Here is a 22,730-nt window from a genome sequence, read left to right as displayed (position 1 = left end):
CGTCTGTCTGGACGCTCGCAGGACTCACTCACTCACTCACAACCAGCCCAGAGCTTGCCACCACAGTCTCAAACAGCCGGGATTCCTGTGCCACTCAAGACTATTTCAAGACTATTTCTAACTCTAAAAGTTAAACAAAACAAGTTCACTAAATCAGTTGTTAGGTGTGAATTTAAGGATCTCACAATAAAACATAAAAAAATTTTTTGGGGGGGGCTAAGGAAACTTTTAGGGGTGCTCCATTTTGTCAGATAGTCCTCCGGGACATTTTATCACCTGGGTTATCATGCATGTGGGCAAAGTTCCAAAGCTTTATGCTCTTTCATAAAGTACCACTGACTATAATACATTAATGAGGACAAGAGTGGTGCAACTCTTAAGAGCTTTTTTAGAAGCAAGTCAAAGATAAAAACTGAAGAACGAAGAACAATTAGAAAGTCATAAGTTGGAGCTGCAAAAAAATCCTCAGTGATGAAGCGAAAGTGATTTATTTCTAGAGGTAAGTTTCATAAGGTGAAACTGTGGAAACCAAATTAACATTACGTGCTATTGTCTCGTGACTAGGGGCAACCATGCAGGAACATATTTATAACCCTCCCCGCCTTGTGTGGTTTGTCATTAGAGGACACAATGTCTCTCCGACAAGTCGTTTGGCTTGTTCTCTTTCTCAGTAGATCCATTAGCTCTCATCCACTCTCTCGCCAAACCAATGGACTTCGCGACTGTCAGAAAACCGTAGCGATCCCGGCTCTAGAGGTGTTGCCTGGTGGAGGCTGGGACAACCTCCGTAATTTGGACATGGGAAGAGTGATGAACTTCAGTTATTCCCAATGCCAAACCTCAGAGGACGGAGTCTATCTCATCCCCGACGAAGTGTTTGTTATTCCACAGAAGGTGAGTGAAGTGGAGACCACTTCGGATATCATCACGTCATGGCTCGAGCAACACAGTTCCACCTCTCAGTCGATCAACGCAGGTGTGTCTTATTTCTCTGACCTCAACGCAAAGTTCTCCTCAGAGAATCAACGAATGAAGACGCATCAGGTCAAAGAGACTGCTGTTACTGCCCGTATACAGGTAGGTGTATATCGGAGAACTAAATGGCACATGCAAATAAAGAAATGGATACAATTTACTACTGGTCAAGAATGGATTGCATAACATTTGTGTCTGATACTGTGATAGGCTACTATTTTGTCATTCTTTTTTGAGTAGTCTAAATTTCAGTTATAAAATGTTAAGTTTAGAAAAACATAAATCACACCAGAAATAAGCATATTGTAGTTTACTTCTAATCTTGTTTATTCTTCTAGTTATCTGAGAATTACCACCGCTTTTTAATTACCTTTGTAAAGAGAACAGATTGCTCTCATAGAAAACATATTATTGCCCTCATACACAACTCATGTTAAACAGTGTAATATGTTTTGTATGTTAAACAACATCACATGGTAGAATATTAGGCAACCCAGGGTGAAAAACTCATGACGATGAGTTTGTGGCAATTTGAAACGTCCCTGATTATTAAACAAACTCTAGCATCTTATCCTTCCCTGATAGCAAAACGCCAGTGGACCACCGTTGGCCCACTAGGGTCAAAGCTGACGGTCTGCTGGTGATTTAGAGACACACGGCCCACCGTCTTGCAACTCCCTTTCAAAACAGTTTACAGCCTGTATTTATTTATACTTCTTCAGTCATTTTGACAAACCCGTAACATTTTTTATTGACGTTACCGGTGCATAACATATGTCTTTAATTGTCAAAACTCATTTTCACTCTGAGAGCCTTCTAATAGTCTACCATGAACTCTTAAGCGGGTGACATTTTAAATAGACTATGACAGGGATATAAAGAAATTCCAGGAATAACATTTTGTATTATTTTATGAATATCCAATACTAGTTACATTATCTACCAGTGGACTGATATGTTTGCTATTTGGGTATATTCCTATTAATTTGTTCTAGGTGCGGAACCATCTCTACACAGTGAAGGTGTATCCAGACTTCACCCTGGACTCCCGTTTCATCCATCAGGCTGAGGAAATTGCCGATGCTATAGAAAACAATCATACTCGGCAAGCAGCTTACCTGTCAGAGAAGCTAATCCTTGACTACGGCACTCACGTGATAACCACAGTTGAAGCAGGAGCTTCTTTGGTGCAGGAGGACTATCTGAAGGCCTCTTATGTTTCCAATAGTGATACTTCACGGTCCACTGTGAGCGCTTCAGCCGGATTGAACTTTTTCAATAAAGTTAGCTTTAACATTGACGGCAAAGGCTCCCATGAAACGTCAGAAACTCGCAGTTATCAGGGAAACTTGACGTATTCTCTGACCCTAAGCCACGGTGGGGCTTTGTTCTACCCTGGCATCACTTTGCAAAAATGGCAAGAAAGCACCCTCAACAATCTGGCAGCTATAGACCGTGCGGGAATGCCACTGCCTTACTTTCTTACCAAGGCAGCGTTTCCTGACCTTCCTGAACCAACCGTTCGCAAGCTGGCAACATCAGTGCGTCAAGCTGTAGAGCGCTATTATTTCATCAACAGACGCCCAGGGTGTGTCAAGCCAGACTCTCAGAATTTCAATTTTCAGGCCAATGTAGATGATGGCAGTTGTGAAGGCCCAGCAACTATGCTGAGCTTTGGCGGCGTCTATCAGCAGTGCACCAAACTCACACCAGATGCAGATACGATTTGTGATGCACAAGCTCAGAAAAACCCAGGTACTGGTAATTACTCCTGTCCTGAGCCCTTCACACCAACCCTTTTACGATCTCAGGTGGTGGAGGAGGGGTATAGTCGTTATGAATGCCATCGGCAATGCCATACCTGTTGGTTAGTTCAAAGATGCTGCAAAGACGTTTGTGGCGACTCCTATTATGTCAGACGTGCCAAAGTTATTACATACTGGTGCTCTACAAACAAAGAAACAAATGCTTCTTCTGGTTATCTCTTTGGGGGTCTCTACAGCCCATCGGTACAGAATCCTTTAACCAAATCTAAAAGCTGTCCTCCCAGCTACATCCCTCTAAAACTGCTTGCCAACAAACTGATGGTGTGCCTGAGTAATGACTATGAGGCAGGCACTAGATTCTCTGTGGCTTTTGGGGGATTCTTCAGCTGCACGTCTGGCAACCCACTCATGGGAGGTCATCCTCGCTGCCCGCCGAAATTCAGCCAGCACCTAGCAGCCATAAGCGACGGGTGTCAGGTGCTCTACTGCGTCCAGTCAGGTATCTTCACCGGGGGGCAGCTGCTGCCCATCCGCCTGCCGCCTTTCACCAACTCCCCTGTCATGAACATGGCGGCCACCAACACGGTGGCGGTCATGACCGAGGGCGGCAGGGCCTGGGTCCGAATTGGAGACACAAAGATGTGGAAACTGGCCAACGCTGACGAGATCCAAAACTTATCAGAGCTGCCGAACTCAGAGATGTCCGTAGGGGAAAAGATTGGCATTGCTGTTGGTGTAATTGCACTGGTTGCCCTGGTAGTTGTAGGTGCGGTTGTCGTCATGAGGAGGAAGAAGAGGGGAACTAGGCTTCTGATTGGCAGCGGATATGAGGAGTTCTGGGGCAAAATGCAAACGGAGTCAGAGAGAGAGATCCAGGCTGGGCCGCGGTCAGAGAGTGAGGGTGAAAGCCCAACCCAGGACTTGCTCCCATAACTCCTCTCGGTATTAGTCTCAGTGTCTGGGCTCCCCACAAGGTTGAACTAATGAAAGCAGAGAGAAAAAGGTGTCATAATGAATGAATTTCTATTCTTTTTACATGTAATTTTACTCGTATTCTAGTTATTTTGTTAACAATGCTGCTTAAGAAGAATCTGCCTTCTTAAGCTGCCTGCATCAAGATACAGCTTGACTACATTTTTGTGTGAACATTAGGAGCCTATACTGTGGAATAAATGGTAATACGAAAACAAGAGTGAATGGCTTGATAGTTGTAAGAATGCAGGGGAGGGTACAGTAAAAAACTAAGAAAAGATAAAACTTTCACAGCTAGGCTATTTCATATTTGTTCTCAAATTAAATGCACATTTCTTGCACATGTTCCTTTTTATTGAACTTTGTACTAACAAACACTGAAATAAACACAAGTACAATTTTCCAGAACATGTGGATTATGTGGACAGATGCCTGTTTTTCACTGGCTTATTTATTACCTAGTTATATTAAGGCCATTCTGAATGAATGACACCTTTCCCTTTCTCTTGGTTCTTTTAATTGGGCTATATATACATTAGTGTTTCGATAGAAGTTGATTTCATTCACCAAAGTGAGATTAAATACATTTAAATATGCAGCAAAGACCACAAAATGACTTAAAGAAACGGCAAAACTAAAAGAAAGGAGAATAAAGAAAACTTAAGAAGAACAATAGTGTGCTGTCCCTACGGGCAAGCACACTAATAATAATAAGCAACAACATTTGTTTATTGGAAAGGTTGGTGTACTTATTGTGCTTACCCTCTGTAATACTTTTCACACTCTATCTCACAATTCTGCGGATGACAAGTTATCTACCACGGATTATCTGCAAAGTTAATACCACTAAGCCAAACCAAAAAAGACAACATGTTATATCTTTAAATATTGTATTTAATTGTAAACGTGTAAAAAATGGAAACGTGGAACATGAAAAACAAATGTAATTGTATAACTGGACAGAACAAGGCATGGTAGTTGACATAACTAACCTACCAGTTTTATCTTACCACTACAAATATAACAAAGATACAAGCATGTTATTTTGATGCTATTGCTGTATGTCAACATGCATTTCACTAGATAACAGTATAATATCATGTCAGTAACCAAATTAATATTCAAAAGTCAAGGACATTAACTTAGCACAGCAAGAACTCTGCTTACCGAGATATGCTACTTTAAATTTCGAATTCTTGAAGGCTAGCAACTCCGTTTTTTGAGGGAGACGCATTAAAACCTCCACGAATCATTCTTGGGCTTGGCCAAGTGTGGCTCATATCAGGGCTCAGTTAAGGCTGACTCTGGATCCATGTTGAATAGGCAGTTGATCAGGCTGTCGAGGTATGTTTATCTCCATTTTCTGGCCCATCGGCCACGCTCAAGGGCCAAGCTGCTATTGGTCAATCCGCGATTTCGACTTCCGGGTCCAAAAAATATGCACATTTTCAGCGCTTGCATTTCAAGAAACAAAATTAGTAGGTTTCACTCGATAAAATGGTACACAATTAGAGGTTAGGTAGCAGTCGATAAAAACGTTTTTCACGTTTATTCATTTAGCAGGGAGATGGGAAGTGTCAGTCGTCTTACCAGACGCTTCAGCAGGGAGACGAACCTATAGCGAGACGAACCTATAGACGAACCTATATAAGGATCTTCTCATCACTATACTGTTTCTCCTCACTAAACTGCTTCTCTACCTCCTACACCACTGTCTGGCCCCACCGTGAGATAGCTTGGCCCCACCTGGCTCAGCACATTTGAAAAATATTATATTATGCGAAAATCTTGCTCTGCCATCGCGCAATACTTTGGTTGCACTGGCCAATCTGGCAACCTTGTATGTCTGGCAACGCTGCTTCAAACGAGGCTTATGACTCGTCCACTTATCAACTACATTCGACGCGCAGGCCAGTCGAAGAGCCCGCGCAACATGTTTCAAACTGCGCACATTTTTCACACCGCATAAACGATTTTTTTTTAGGGTTTAAAAATCTGAGCATCAAAGGGGATGTAGGCTAGGTAATAAACATTTCAAATACTGACTTGTCTGACAACCAAGCCGGATGTGCGTTAGAATGTTTACATACAACATTTCCTTTAGCTCTCTTGCCGGTCTCTGCTCCAGCAGTTATAGGCTACCATGGCGAAAAGAAAGGCAGAGCAGGTGCCCCAGAAAAAGGTCTGCCTAACGTTTAAAACATGAGCGGCTACATGAAATAATACAAACTGACTAAGGTAGGATAAAACTTTCAGACATATTTAGATATGCTCGGAGGCAAACGCGAAAAGAGTTCGCTAGTGGGAAAACGTGCAGTGAACAAAAGTGACATTATTCTGTTCGTCCTTAAAGTTTGTGAGCACTTGGATGCCCCCTGAATGACGTGACCAATCTGGCGAAAGGGTTCGAAGCGCTTCTGGAGGAAGCATAATATGCGGTCCCGGGACGCATTTGTCGAATTCAAGTTCATGGTTATTGAGGTGGTCGCTGAAAAGTGAGCATTTTTCAGATCTGGTAGGCCTACAACTTCAACATTTGTGGCACATTCCAAGCATCTAGCGCCGACTGTGAACGCGGTTTAAGTCTAATGAATGCCACTAAGACAAACTCGTGAGGCGAGAAGATTTGAGGTAGAAATTTCCAATATTTTCAATTAGACCTATAAGGCCCTATTCAAAGTGATCTTGATAACTGCAACAACATTTTGACATATGTTTAGTCAGAAAGGTGTGTCTTCCATAGGCCTGCAGACAAGATGAGCCAAACAGCCAGATAGGCCTAGCTCCCTCAATGTAATTCAAATGACATGTTTTGTAGCTTAGTTTGTTGCAAACCACTCCAGTTATTACATTTTTTATAAAGGTTCCCTTTAGGAAAAAGTACACCATAATTACTATATTTATTGTAAAGCACTGCATTAGCATTTTTCTTTCAATGAAGTTCTACTTAAATGTTGTACCTGCTGAGAAATGACTAAACACCTTGGATACTTTTATTTTGTGTATATCATTATCATTCATAACCAGTGAACCAGTCATAACCTCCTTAAACCTTATTTCATTTCAACCAAAGATTCTTTAAGTTCAACTAAACTGACTGGTAAAACACCGTCATTAAAATGTTCCAAAGTCCAGCCATTATAAAGGATATTGAATAAATATCAACCTTGTAGACATATTGATGTATTTGCTGTCATCTTTTTTGGAAACCTATGGCAAACGCAGGCTCGTGGTCATTTTCGTAAGGTCGCGTGGTTTACGAATTGCTCACAGTGCTGAAATGTGCGCTCAGAATAAAAAATATTTGCTCAGTGCTGAAAAAAATTAGAGGGAACATTGGTCAAGAGTGCGGCCGAGTGCAATTCCCCGACGTTAAACCGGACATTTTGAGATGTTAATGAAAATTGGGAAAATCTGACCGATGGTTCTTCTGAAGTAGGTTGCTTAGATACTAGTCACTTAGTTCTTATTACTGTATGTTTTTGTGTGAAGTGAATGGGATGTGAGTGGACAGATCTTTATTCCGCCTTTGTCAGGTATATTTGTCTCAGTCTCTCTGTTACCCATCTCAAGCCAGTCTTTTGAAATGAAGAGTTTAAAATTGACTGTTGCAGGGGGAAACACTACTCAAAGCAAATCTAATACTGCAGCTCGAAAATGTATAAATGAACTAGTTCACCTCATATAGCGAGAAATAATGTGCCTCTGTGAGCACTGGGGGCTGGGCCCCCCTAAAGACCAGATCCTAAAATCGCCCCTGGTGCGGCCCGTACAATTAATTATTATTTATTATTATTAGTTAAGGCACTCTACAGGTAATATTGGCATGGCCCTTACATACACGGACCAGTTTAGGCATTGTAGAGGAAATATTCTTATTTTATCGACTGAAACCTAACCTCTAATTGTGTACCATTTTATCGAGTGAAACCTACTAATTTTGTTTCTTGACATGCAAGCGCTGAAAATGCGCATATTTTTTGGACCCGGAAGTCGAAATCGCAGATTGACCAATAGCAGCGTAGCCCTTGAGCGTGGCCAATGCCAATACCTGTACCTGTACAGTGCCTTAACGGCTCCGTAGATGTAAGGGCCATGCCAATATTACCTGTACAGTGGTTTAACTGGTCCGTAGATGTAAGGGCCATGCCAATATTACCTGTACAGTGGTTTAACTGGTCCATAGATGTAAGGGCCATGCCAATATTACCTGTACAGCGGTTTAACTGGTCCGTAGATGTAAGGGCCATGCCAATATTACCTGTAAAGTGCCTTAACTGGTCGGTAGATGTAAGGGCCATGCCAATATTACCTGTAAAGTGCCTTAACTGGTCGGTAGATATAAGGGCTATGCCAATATTTACTCTACAGTGCCTTAACTGCTCCGTAGATGTAAGGGCCATGCCAATATTACCTGAACGGTGCTTTAACTGGTCCGTAGATGTAAAGGCCATGCCAATATTTCCTCTACAATGCCTAAACTGGTCCGTGTATGTAAGGGCCATGCCAATATTACCTGTAGAGTGCCTTAACTAATAATAATAAATAATAATTAATTGTACGGGCCGAACAAATACCTAATAAATAAACTTCTCACTATCAGCCGACAGTGGTGTAGGAGGTAGAGAAGCAGTTTAGTAAGGAGAAGCAGTTTAGTGATGAGAAGATTGTAGGTTCATCTCCCTGCTGAAGCCTCTGGTAAAACGATTGACACTGCCCATCTCCCTGCTAAATGAATAAACGTGAAAAATATATATTTATTTCTTATTTTATCGACTGCTACCTAACCTCTAATTGTGTACCATTTTATCGAGTGAAACCTACTAATTTTGTTTCTTGACATGCAAGCGCTGAAAATGCGCATATTTTTTGGACCCGGAAGTCGAAATCGCGGATTGACCAATAGCAGCTTGGCCCTTGAGCGTGGCCGATGGGCCAGAAAATGGATGTTGAATGTTTAGTATAACATGCAAGACTAACTAGTGCGGCTGCGAAACGCACATTCTGCTATCATTGGAGCTTACAGAGCCGCCTGATTGGTTTAAACTTCCAAAACATCAACGCAATCCATATTTTTGTGTAGGCAACATTTTGGCGGAACTGTGTTCATAAAATGTAACGAGTAATGACACATATTGTAGAAATGAAGCGGAGTAAAAGTATAGATTATAGCTGCAAAATGTAGCGGGGTAAAAGTAAAAAGAATGCACTATTATTTTTACTTAAGTAAAGTACAGATACGTAAAAATTTACTTAAGTACAGTAAGGAAGTAAAAATACGTTACATTCCACCACTGCAAATGAATCATATTGTGCCAAAACCTGTATAACAGCATTCAGAGCATTCTGACAATTGTGCCTATCAGCACCTCCATGCCTAAACCAAGAACACAGATGCACACAGTCACACGCTTTCTCAGACTCAGGGCTCGGCGGTATGACATTGTAACTTCCACAAGACCATCAAAAGCCATGGACAACTGCTGCAGTTTATAGAATAAAGAAAAAACGCCAAATATGATTTAACAAAGTGTGTTGTAATGTGTGTGTTTGTAAAAGCTCTACGGGGCAAGGTAAAGGTATGCAGTGCCCTCCAGAATTATTGGCACCCTTTGTGAATATGAGCAAAACAGGCCATGAAAAAATGTATTTGCTGTTCATCCTCTTGGTCTTTCACTCAAAATATTGATAAAAATCCTACCTTTTCATTGAAGTAAAATTATTGAAAGAAATAAAAACATGTGTGCCAGTTTAAAGCAAGTTTAAGAAACAGCCTGGAAGAGGACGTGTGTGTACATTGACCCCACGCACTGTGAGGAGAATGGTTCGACTGGCAAAAGAATCTCCAAGGATCACAGCTGGAGAATTGCAGAAGTTAGTTGAGTCTTGGGGTCAGTCAGTTTGTCAAATGTTACTGGGACTTTCAATGGGACCGGTGTGGGTAAAATGGGTACCATTCTCATTTGGGAGTACCAGATTAGGTAGGTATCTTACCCAATGAGCAGGCGCCGGGTGAATGTGGGTGCAATTGTGTATGAATTGTGATATTGTCTTCACGAGGGCCACCAAGACACACTGGTGCTGTCCTTGCAACAGCAACAATATGTTGGTAATCTCACCCGATTGGACAGGGATCAACCATTCAACACAAAGGCAGATCAATTAAGTTGATAATCCACAAATCAGTCTCATTAAATATATCAGTCTCATAAAATATATTATACTATCAATTTGGAACTCTGATTAATAATTAAATTAATAACTACAAACACAGTTACCTTATTAATAGTATGGTTGAAGGTCATTGGAGTTCAGAATAGAAGAGGTTGACAACGTCCATTCTTGTGTAACATTAAATAAACCAGCGTATATAAATCAAAGTATTTATTAACACAATGATAAGAAAATAACACACAATATGTAATCTAGCTAAATGTATCTAACTAATGAATTGAAAAAGTATATGTATGTGTAAGGGAGAGGGAGTGTGTGTGTGAGCGAGCTTGTAAACTCGGTGTTGCGCTTTTAGGAGCGCGCCTGAAAGTATGTGTGTGTGTGTCCCTTTGTCCTGACCACCGCAGTTCCGCGTGCATGTGTGCACGTTCGTGAACATAAATGTGTGGTGAAAGAGTACGAGCCTATGTATGCACCGGGAAGTTCGAGTTTGTGAGCTTCGCGTGTGTGGCTACATGAAGGCCAATGTATTTGTTATCATATGTGATTTAAGATGCCATGTTAGAATAAAGAGATGGTTAGTAATGCATGCAAGACTCGTGTGTCTGATAAGCTATCCTAACGATTTCCCTTGGATGGTGTGGCGAAGCCAACTACCAACTAACAATGAAAGTATATAACAGTTATGTTCGGTAAACAAAACAGATACAATACATGAACAATGGCATATGTAAACAGTCCTATGCTTAGCCAGGTTGTGAATAGCTAGCTGCCCAGTCGAAGTTACCAGTCCTTTGGAAAAGTGTTGGCGCATCCGATGTTCCTGAGGCAGAGAAGAGATGAAAAGTTGTCCTTGCTGTGATGTCGTCGGTATTACACTGCAGTTTAGATCGGAGGATTTGATCGCTCGGAATGTTGCAGTTTCCGCGAGGTCTCTGTTGTGCTTTGTTCCCGTTGCAGAGTTAGCTGCAGATCTTTGTTAGCTGCTTTGCTAAAGTTACTTTGTCTTAGTTAGCGGGCAGTGTTTGGCTAACGAAGAGAGTAGGCCTTCACCAGATGACGGTGGAAGGACTGATGAGTCTGGCCAAAGCCAGTGGAGAGAGAGTGCGCAAAGAGAATGAATGTATCGTTTCAACGCAGTTTATAGTGAGAAAGTGCGTCACGGTTTGTAACACCTTGGTTGCAGCCAATGCTGTCTTGCAGAATGCAGATTAGAAAGTTTAGGTGATAAGGGAATTGTGGGTAATGAAGTCTTTGGTTGGACTACCACCGACATCCCCCCTGTGATCAGTTGATTGCACCGGATGTGTGATCCAGTGAGCACAACTGTGCATAGTCCATTTGTGGAAAGAGTTCATTGGTGAGACAGTCAAAGTTGTAACATCAGTACTGGGCATTTGTTGATACTATCTATTCTGGCTTAGCAGGTACAAGGTCATCAAGTTACAAAGACAAAATCAAAATAAACAGTAATGACAATGACATAGCATACAACAAATAAACCAGTGGATCGTCTACTCATCAGGGTTAGTGAGAATAGGAAAAGTTAGTGATGTCAACTTGTTAGGCTGAGATGCAGAGATAGTGGCACCTGATACAATGATAAAACCATTTCTTGAGAATCCAAGAGTGTGTTTGGTGAATCACTCAATAGATTGGATGACAATACTGACTAGTAGATGACTAGTGACTGACTAGTCTTGGCAGCCTTTGCTGTTTTTGTCCTTCAGGCATGTTCTGCTGCGGAAGGGTGTCATCTTGATCTCAAAATCTTAAAGCTCAAATGGCTGTATCAAGGTTTTGTGTGGCAGTATGGTAATGTCCTAAACTTGTGTTTGATGTGGACAGGTGCATTACTACCTTTGTCTGCGATGTATGAAGCTAGTGTGCTACTGCAGTAGTTTTAATGAAACTAGTTCAGAATCATGGAAGTTGCTGCTGTTGCTAACAAATCCAAGTTTGGCCTTTACAACTACAAGAAAAGTGAGATCCCTGAGCAAGCAGTTGTCTTACTGTCAGAGTAGTGGGCTTGTGTTGCTTGGCTCAACAGACAGTTAGTGGCGAACTCTGGAGTTCATGCGCTTGGAGTGTCGTCTGACTCGTGGCTCAGGGCTGTAAAGCTCGGGGTAACCATAGTCAGAGGGACAGTCAGAGGCACTATCACTGTCTGTGGCCTTGCGGCCATGGTCTGAGTGTCGGTCAGTGTACCGGTAGTCATCGTCCGTCGAATCTAGGGGCAGGTCATGTTTCTGGGCCATGATTTCGGAATATGGCCTTCTGCTGCTTCTAGGGGATGTATTTCCATTACGACGCTGATGATGGACATGGCGGTTACGCTCAGTGTCCCTATGTGGCCGTTTGTCACCCCCCTTTGATCTGTAGTGAGGGTGAACTTGTGAGGCCGTGAATTTGGTCGACGCTTTGTTATCTGAGCAGGTAGGCTCAGTTGTTTTCCCCCTTTCTTTGGAATTGACAACAGTTTCCCAAGCCATCTGTGTCATCTTCCTGATCTCATTCATTGAGGGGTTACCTTCATGCGTCATTAGGGAAACGTGAGTGCGCACACATGGGTGCAGGTTGCGCAAGAACAGAGACTTGAAGGTGGAACTCTCTTCTAAGCCTGGTGCATTCTTGCCCTGGAAGTATGCATGTCTCAAACGTTTATAAAAATCCCTAGGGTGTTCTCGACGGGTGTGTTTGACTTGGGAGGCAGCAACCAATGATGTGATCTCGTCAGCAGGAGAAGAGTATTCTTCTTTTAAAGCATGACAGAGCTCGGCGTAATCATTTCTGATACGGGGAGGTTGTGCCTGAATAAACTTGTGGACTGCTTTAGAGCTGGTTTTCCACATGAGTTTAATTTTCTCCCTTTGGTTTGCATTGGGTAGGTCAGTCATGTTATTGTCTAGTTCCCTAAAGTAATCGTCAATGTGTTGATCACGGTGGTCTGGGTCAAACATTTTAATGTCCTTAGCTATGAGCTCAAGCACTTCTAGACGGGGACTGTGTAAGGTCTTTTCTGAAGAAGGCGAGACTAATCTAGCATGGGAACGGACATGTCTATCACATTCTAATGTGCTTCTCTCTGGGTGAGAGGCAGATGCTGGACAGCGGTACTCACTCTCGTGGATGTATGGAGAGGAGGCTGAACAGTCTGTACATGACCTAGTCCTGCCTTCGGAGGGAAGGGCACGGAAGAAAGTGTTATTTAACAGAGGCTGAGAAGAAGGATGGGCAGTATATCTACTGGGGAATAAACTACCTGTTTCTTCTGTATCTGTTAGGGGCAAATGGGAAGTCAGGCTGTTAACTCGGTCTCTCAGTGGAGGTTGAGGAGCTGACTTCATTCCCAAGGACTGATGGTCAGTTGGGAAGTGTTCCCATCTGAATGAAGGAGGGGTAGACCTTTCACCAAGGGAGGAGTGTGAATCAGAGTAACCAGACTCACATCGGCTGAACGACTGTGGTGGGGCAGGGTGTTCTGACCTAACCTTCAGTAGCTCCTCCTTGTGTGAACAGAGTTCTAACTCTGTTGAGTGTAGGTCTCCTAGGTAGCGCATAGCTTTCTTGTTAGCTGTCTGTACCTCTTGGAGGAGACTAGCATTCTGCGCTTCTAATGCTGCATTGTTCTGAAAGGCAAGGCTGGTTTGCCTGTGAAAGTTCAGTAGCAAGCATATTAACAATGGGTCTTTGGATGCAGTCTGCACATCATACCTGTTATTTAGTAGAGAGTCTATCTCCTTCCTGCATTCACTGAAACTCAAACTGTTAATGAGTTCAGGGTAGCCGGGTTTCAGGCTTTGTGCTACGGAAGAGATATACTGATCTACACAGGGGTTATCCATTGTTATGTTTAGCTAGAGGGGTAAGCTAAAGTAATGTTAAATAGGGTAGGTTATGAAATTACTTAGGCGCTTGGCTATGGTGTTGCAGTGGCAGACACCTTGTAGTGTAACTGGGGCAGTACACTAGCCTAACCTAGAAGTGTAGTTACCTACGCTATAAGGAGTAGCTTCCTGTGAATGAGGTGTAGCTACAGCACCATCTAGTGGGTCTAGTGGGCATAAAAGTTTGGGCACACTAACTGAGATGCAGGGCAGTTACAGTTAGGGTCAGTCACAGTTACCTAAATTCAAGCTGGAACACGTGGTGGTAACAGCTAGGTACACAAGTGTTTCACAGGGCCGGTAGCTCGCTGTGGCTCTCTCTCAGTCTCTATTCCGATTACTGGCTGGAATGCGTGGCAGTAACAGTCAGGAACAAGCTCTCTTTCACAGGGCCGGTGGCACGCTGTGAATTAATTAAAAATAAGGGAAACAGTTTGATTAAGCACAGTTACAGCTGACAGCTTGACAATGTTGCATTGAATACGTGGTATTCAAATGCTGGACAGAAATTCACAATTCCTACAGAGTAGGTTTAACCTGAATGGCTAGCAGCAATAGCCAGTTCGAAGATTTCCAAGGTTTGGAAAAAGTGATAATTCACTAATTAAATATCAAATAGCTTTTAAGCTCAATTTGATATATAAAGCTTTGCACTTATTTGTAAGTACAGCTAGTGCTTAGTCCTATGACAGACTAGTGGCGGTGAGTGTAACGACTGTTTGCTTAGTCTAACACTAGAATATAAAATTCTGAATTTGGCCTGGAATTAAGCGGTTATTAATATTACACAAATAATGAATGATTGCCAACAGTACTAGCCTCACAGGGGGCACCATATTATGTGGGTAAAATGGGTACCATTCTCATTTGGGAGTACCAGATTAGGTAGGTATCTTACCCAATGAGCAGGCGCCGGGTGAATGTGGGTGCAATTGTGTATGAATTGTGATATTGTCTTCACGAGGGCCACCAAGACACACTGGTGCTGTCCTTGCAACAGCAACAATATGTTGGTAATCTCACCCGATTGGACAGGGATCAACCATTCAACACAAAGGCAGATCAATTAAGTTGATAATCCACAAATCAGTCTCATTAAATATATCAGTCTCATAAAATATATTATACTATCAATTTGGAACTCTGATTAATAATTAAATTAATAACTACAAACACAGTTACCTTATTAATAGTATGGTTGAAGGTCATTGGAGTTCAGAATAGAAGAGGTTGACAACGTCCATTCTTGTGTAACATTAAATAAACCAGCGTATATAAATCAAAGTATTTATTAACACAATGATAAGAAAATAACACACAATATGTAATCTAGCTAAATGTATCTAACTAATGAATTGAAAAAGTATATGTATGTGTAAGGGAGAGGGAGTGTGTGTGTGAGCGAGCTTGTAAACTCGGTGTTGCGCTTTTAGGAGCGCGCCTGAAAGTATGTGTGTGTGTGTCCCTTTGTCCTGACCACCGCAGTTCCGCGTGCATGTGTGCACGTTCGTGAACATAAATGTGTGGTGAAAGAGTACGAGCCTATGTATGCACCGGGAAGTTCGAGTTTGTGAGCTTCGCGTGTGTGGCTACATGAAGGCCAATGTATTTGTTATCATATGTGATTTAAGATGCCATGTTAGAATAAAGAGATGGTTAGTAATGCATGCAAGACTCGTGTGTCTGATAAGCTATCCTAACGATTTCCCTTGGATGGTGTGGCGAAGCCAACTACCAACTAACAATGAAAGTATATAACAGTTATGTTCGGTAAACAAAACAGATACAATACATGAACAATGGCATATGTAAACAGTCCTATGCTTAGCCAGGTTGTGAATAGCTAGCTGCCCAGTCGAAGTTACCAGTCCTTTGGAAAAGTGTTGGCGCATCCGATGTTCCTGAGGCAGAGAAGAGATGAAAAGTTGTCCTTGCTGTGATGTCGTCGGTATTACACTGCAGTTTAGATCGGAGGATTTGATCGCTCGGAATGTTGCAGTTTCCGCGAGGTCTCTGTTGTGCTTTGTTCCCGTTGCAGAGTTAGCTGCAGATCTTTGTTAGCTGCTTTGCTAAAGTTACTTTGTCTTAGTTAGCGGGCAGTGTTTGGCTAACGAAGAGAGTAGGCCTTCACCAGATGACGGTGGAAGGACTGATGAGTCTGGCCAAAGCCAGTGGAGAGAGAGTGCGCAAAGAGAATGAATGTATCGTTTCAACGCAGTTTATAGTGAGAAAGTGCGTCACGGTTTGTAACACCTTGGTTGCAGCCAATGCTGTCTTGCAGAATGCAGATTAGAAAGTTTAGGTGATAAGGGAATTGTGGGTAATGAAGTCTTTGGTTGGACTACCACCGACACCGGGTTATATGGTCAGATGAGTTTTTTGGCAACAAACATCAAAGGTGGGTTTGGCATAGACAGAAAGGCATACAGAAAAGCACCTCATACCCACTGGCTGTCTGGTGAAATATGGTGGCGGATCTTTAATGTTGTGGGGCAGTTTTTCTTCCAAAGGACCTAGACATCTTGTTAGGTAACATGGTATCATAGACTCCATCAAATACCAGCAGATATAAAATGAAAACCTAACCAGGAAGCTTAAAATGGGCCTTGGTTGGACCTTCCAGTAGGACAATGACCTGAAGCACACCTCAAAATCTACACAAAAATAGTTTACCAACCGCAGAATTAAGGTTTTGCCATGGCCATCACAGTACCCCGACCTAAACCATATTGAACATCTGTGGGATGAGCTGAAGAGCAGAGTCCACAAGCGTCGACCTCGGAATCTGAAGGATCTGGAGAGATACTGTATGGAGAATTAGCCTCAGATCCCATGCCATGTGTTCACCAACCTTATCAAGCATTATAGGAGAAGACTCAGAGCTGTTATCTTGGAAAAGGGAGGCTGCACAAAATGTTAAATGAAGGGGTGCAAATAATTGTGGCACACATATTGTTGAGAAGAATTTTTGTTTCATGATTAGAATGTATTGTTTCTTTCAATTATGTTACTTCAATTAAAGGTTAGATTTTTGTGAATACTTCGAAAGAAAGATCATTAGGATGAACAATAAAGAAATCTTTTCACATATCGTTTTGCTCATTTTTACTAAAGGGAGTTAATAATTCTGGAGGGCACTGTACATGGGTTCGCGCAGACAGCATACTTCTACGTACCTTCTCTAACCAGTTTTATCTTCCCTTTATATTAGTGTATCATCAATTACAATTTGAGGATGCTTTTTGACGAAAAGCTACCTGAAAAAAAGAAACACACACATTAGAATGGTAGCTCACAAATGTACCTAATGTCCCTTTAATAAAATGCACCCCAGGCGGATCCCATTGCATCAGAAGACGTGGAACCCCAACACTGCATTTTAGAGGGACGTGACTTGACGCAATTTAATTAAAAAAAAAAAAAAACAGCCCCAAACTGGGTCTGAAGAATATACTGTTTCAAATGTGGTCTGTATAAAAGTTAATCACTTTGTAATAATTAGGTGAGGACAGTAGGTTGAACACATTTTCCAAGGTTTTGAAATTTGAGATTGCAATTACCCTGCATTTAATCTTAAATCAGGTTTTCAGAATTAATTCTAAGACAGAAAGTAGCTGATAAGAGCATAAAACACATTTGAACCTGAACCGAATTCTTTATCTGAGGGGATACCTTTATGTATCAAGACCTTGCTGACTGGCTGTCTTAAATGCCAGTGCCAATGCCATTTCTTCTCCAATGTTCTCCATTATGTTATGAGTTTCCTGTGCTAGATAAGAAAACCTACAAAACCTGGCATGAATGTGCTGTTTGGAACATAATGGGAGAGGAATGCTGCCACCTGTTGTTGAATTATGCATGTTTTTGTTAGACCATTACTGCCAGTAGTCTTAAAAAATATAAAGCTATTTTTTTACTTCCCCTTAACTCCCATGTGACAATGCCTATAAAAACATAAGCCATCAATTGGTACGCTCAGGGTTACTGTCTTACATATGAAATGCTTTTTACTTCTGAACAGGAACATGCTTAGGCTGCATTGCTCTGCTGAGCATAGATGCTACCCTCCTGTGATATTCCCCTACACAGATTCACATGTTTGCATATGTCAATAAACCAGAGACATCAAAGTTCTTGGTTTAGTGTAGCCTGGCGATGACCAACTCAGTTTCGGCCGGATGATAATACAGTTGACAAAGCCAAGTTAGGTCTGTCTGACTTTGGGAAATGTTGGTAAAGTTCCAAAGGTTTATGCTCTTTTAATCAGGTAATAGTAGGCCTATGCTTTCATAAAGTACCAATGACTATAATACATTAATGAGGAAATAAGTGGACCAACTCTTCAGAGCTTTTTTAGAAGCCAAGTCAAAGATAAAAACTGAAGAACGAAGAAAAATTTAACTCAGAAGTTGGAACTGCAAACAATGCCAATTTAATGACAAAGCGGAAGTGATTTACTTCTAGGGGTATATTTCATGATGTGAAACTGTGGAAACAAAATTAACATTACGTGCTATTGTCTCGTGACTTGGGGGAACCAGGAACATGTTTATAACTTGTCTCGACTTGTGTGCTTAGTCATTTCAGCACACCATGGCTCTCCAACTAGTCATTTGCCTTGTCCTCTCTCTCAGTAGATCCATTAGCTCTCATCCACTCTCTCGCCAAACCAATGGACTTCGCGACTGTCAGAAAACCGTAGCGATCCCGGCTCTAGAGGTGTTGCCTGGTGGAGGCTGGGACAACCTTCGTAATTTGGACATGGGAAGAGTGATGAACTTCAGTTATTCCCAATGCCAAACCTCAGAGGACGGAGTCTATCTCATCCCCGACGAAGTGTTTGTTATCCCACAGAAGGTAGGTGGAGTGGAGACCAATTCGGATATCATCTCCTCATGGCTCGACCAACACAGTTCCACCTCTCAGTCGATCAACGCAGGTGCGTCTTTTTTCTCCGTCCTCAACGCAAAGTTCTCCTCAGAGAATCAACGAATGAAGACGCATCAGGTCAAAGAGACTGCTGTTACTGCCCGTATACAGGTAGGTGTATATCGGAGAACTTAATGGCACATGCAAATAAATAAATTAATACAATTTACTACTGGTCAAGGATTGATTGCATAACATGTGTGTATGATAGGCTACTATCTTGTCATTCTTTTTAGTAGTGTACATTTCAGTTATAAAAAAATCAGTTCAGAAAAATATAAAATCCCACCATAAATATGCATATTGTACCCTCTAATCTTGTTTATTCTTCTAGTTATCTGAGAATTACCACCGCTTTTAGCTTTGATAAGAGAAGATTGCTCTCATGCTAAACATATTATTGCTCTCATACACAACTCATGTGTAATATGTTTTGTATGTTAAACAACATCACATGGTAGAATATTAGGCAACCCAGGGTGAAAAACTCATGACTATGAGTTTGTGGAAATTTGGAACCTCCCTGATTATTGCACAAACGCTAGCATCTTATCCTTCCATGATAGTAAAACACCAGTGGACCACCGTTGGCCCACTAGGGTCAAAGCTGACGGTCTGCAACTCCCTTTCAAAACAGTTTACAGTCTCTATTTATTTATACTTCTTTAGTCATTTTGACAAACCCTCAACATTTTCTATTGACGTTACCAGTGCATTACATATGTTTATAATTGTCAAAACTCATTTTCATCCTGAGATCCTTCTAATAGGCTACCATGAACTTCTTCTCTTTAGCGGGTGAAATTGTAAATAGACTATGCCAGGGAAATGAAGAAATTCCAGGAATTGCTAACATTTTATATTATTTTACGAATATTCATGACTTGCTTCACTATCCACCAGTGGACTGATATATGTTTTCTATTTGGGTTATATTCCTATTAATTTGTTGAAGGTGCGGAACCATCTCTACACGGTGAAGGTGTATCCAGACTTCACCCTGGACTCCCGATTCGCCCATCAGGCTGAGGAAATTGCAGATGTTATAGAAAACAATCATACTCGGCAAGCAGCTTACCTGTCAGAGAAGCTAGTCCTTGACTACGGCACTCACGTAATCACCACAGTTGAAGCCGGCGCTTCTTTGGTGCAGGAGGACTATCTGAAGGCCTCTTATGTTTCCAATAGTGATACTTCACGGTCCACTGTGAGCGCTTCAGCCGGATTTAACTTTTTCAATAAAGTTAGCTTTAACATTGACGGCAAAGGCTCCCGTGAAACGTCAGAAACTCGCAGTTATCAGGGAAACTTGACGTATTCTCTGACCCTGAGCCACGGTGGGGCTTTGTTCTACCCTGGCATCACTTTGCAAAAATGGCAAGAAAGCACCCTCAACAATCTGGTAGCTATAGACCGCGCGGGAATGCCACTGCATTACTTTCTTAACAAGGCAGCGTTTCCTGACCTTCCTGAACCAACCGTTCGCAAGCTGGCAACATCAGTGCGTCAAGCTGTAGAGCGCTACTACTCCATCAACACACGCCCAGGGTGTGTCAAGCCAGACTCTCAGAATTTCAATTTTCAGGCCAATGTAGATGATAGTAGTTGTGAAGGCCCAGCAACTAACCTGAGCTTTGGCGGTGTCTATCAGCAGTGCACCAAACTCACACCAGATGCAGATACGATTTGTGATGCACAAGCTCAGAAAAACCCAGGTACTGGTGATTACTCCTGTCCCGAGCCCTTCACATCAACACGTTTACGATCTGAGGTGGTGGAGGAGGGGTATAGTCGTTATGAATGCCATCGGCAATGCCATAGCTGTTGGTTAGTTGCAAGATGCTGCAAAGACGTGTGTGGCGACTCCTATTATGTCAGACGTGCCAAAATTGATACGTACTGGTGCTCTACAAACAAAGAAACAAAAACAGATTCTGGTTATCTCTTTGGGGGTCTCTACAGCCCATCGGTACAGAATCCTTTAACCAAATCTAAAAGCTGTCCTCCCAACTACATCCCTCTAAAACTGCTTGCCAACGGACTGATGGTGTGCCTGAGTAGTGACTATGAGGCAGGCACTAGATTCTCTGTGCCTTTTGGGGGATTCTTCAGCTGCACGTCTGGCAACCCACTCATGGAGGGTCGTCCTCGCTGCCCGCCGAAATTCAGCCAGCACCTAGCAGCCATAAGCGACGGGTGTCAGGTGCTCTACTGCGTCCAGTCAGGTATCTTCACCGGGGGGCAGCTGCTGCCCATCCACCTGCCGCCTTTCACCCGCTCCCCGGTCATGAACATGGCGGTCACCAACACCGTGGCTGTCATGACCGAGGGCGGCAGGGCCTGGGTCCGAATTGGAGAAACAAAGATGTGGAAACTGGCCAACGCTGACGAGATCCAAAACTTATCAGAGCTGCAGAACTCAGAGACTTCAGGAGGGGAAAAGTTTGGCGTTGCTGTTGGTGTAATTGCACTGGTTGCCCTGGTAGTTGTAGTTGCGGTTGTCGTAATGAGGAGGAAGAGGAGGGGAAATAGGCTTCTAACTGGCAGCGGATATGAGGAGTTCAGGGGCAAAATGCAAACGGAGTCAGAGGGAGAGACCCAGGCTGAGTGTGAGAGAGTGAGAGTGAGAGCCCAACCCAGGCCCTGCTCCCATAACTCCTCTGGTTATTAGTCTCAGTCTCAGGGCTCCCAACAAGGATAAAGTAATGAAAGTTGAGAGAAAAAGGTGTCATGATGAATGAATCTCATTTCTTTTCTTTTTAAATGTCATTATACTCATATTCTAGTACTTTTGTTAACAATGTTGCCATTCAGAATCTGCCTTTTAAAGCTGCCTGCATCAAGATTAAGCTTGACTAATATTTTCTGACTTAATTTGTTTGTTTACATTGGGAGCATAAACTGTGGAATAAATGGTAATACGAAAACAGGAGGTATACAAGTATTTCAGATGAATAGAATGCAATGTTTTTTGAATGGTTTGATTGTTGTAAGAATGCAGGGGAGGGTACACGCCATCAGTGGAAAACTAAGAAAAGATAAAGAGGCATTTTACAGCTAGGTTATTTCATATTTGTTCTCAAATTAAATGCACATTTCTTGCACGTGTTCTTTTATGTGTTCCTTATTATTGAACTTTGTACTAACAAACACTGAAACAAACCGAAGTACAATTTTCCAGAACATGTGAATAATGTTGAGAGATGCCTGTTTTGCATTGGCTTATTTATTACCTAGTTATATTAAGGCCATTCTGAATGAATGACACCTTTCTCTGGGTTCTTCCAATCGGGCTATATATACATTAGTGTTTCGATAGATATTGATTTTATTCACCAAGGTTGGATTAAATACATTTAAATATGCAGCAAAGACATCTCAAAATTACTATTTCCGCCCTGTTTAGTCCCCCTCAAATGAATCATATTGTGCCAAAACCTGTATTACTGCAATACAGAGCATTCAGGACTTTGGTTTAATAAATTGTGCCTATGCACCTCCATGCCTAAACCAAGAACACAGATGCACGCAGGCGTGTGCTTTCTCATTCTCAGGCCTCGGCGGTATGACATTGTAACTTGCAGAAAACCAACAAAAGCCATGGACAACTGATACAGTTTGTAGTATAAAGAAAATACACCAAATATGATTTAACTAAGTGTGTTGTAATGTGTGTGTATGTAAAATCTCCACGGCAAGAAAGAGGTTAATATCATATACAGTGCCCTCCACAATGATTGGCACTCTTAGTGAATATGAGCAAAAAAGGCTATGAAAAAATCTTTCATCTCAAAATAATCACAAACTCAAAATCTTTCACTCAAAATAATCACAAAAAATCTACCTTTTCATTGTAGTAAAAAAAAACCTTGACATTAAATACATATTTTCCTCCAAAACATATGTGCCACAATTATTGGCACCCCTAGAAAATATTAAAATTAAAATCTAACTGAAGTATATTTCCAGTCATGTTTTACATTTTTAAGTTCACCTGTTTGATAAGGAACTCTTAAGTGGTCAACCA

The 22,730-nt window shown here is 41.9% G+C and overlaps 2 protein-coding genes across 2 annotated transcripts; both read left to right on the top strand.

Annotated features, from left to right (window-relative positions):
- Positions 1-630: 630 nt before the first annotated feature.
- LOC308376346 (macrophage-expressed gene 1 protein-like) lies at positions 631-3,674 on the top strand (the record flags this gene model as incomplete). The annotated part of the gene is made up of 2 exons (XM_080852641.1): positions 631-1,077; positions 1,971-3,674. The coding sequence occupies 2 exons, from the start codon at positions 631-633 to the stop codon at positions 3,672-3,674; spliced, it is 2,151 nt and encodes a 716-aa protein (XP_080708767.1).
- Positions 3,675-18,367: 14,693 nt separating this feature from the next.
- LOC308376522 (macrophage-expressed gene 1 protein-like) lies at positions 18,368-21,358 on the top strand (the record flags this gene model as incomplete). Its single annotated transcript, XM_080852891.1, is given in 3 exon segments — positions 18,368-18,814; positions 19,659-21,314; positions 21,317-21,358. Coding segments are annotated over 3 exon segments (2,145 nt in total).
- Between the last annotated feature and the right edge of the window lie 1,372 nt (positions 21,359-22,730).

Source organism: Sprattus sprattus (genome assembly GCF_963457725.1).
Source record: "Sprattus sprattus genome assembly, chromosome: 15".
In the NCBI taxonomy this organism is placed as follows: Eukaryota; Metazoa; Chordata; class Actinopteri; order Clupeiformes; family Clupeidae; genus Sprattus; species Sprattus sprattus.
This window is presented reverse-complemented; position numbering and strand designations above follow the sequence as displayed.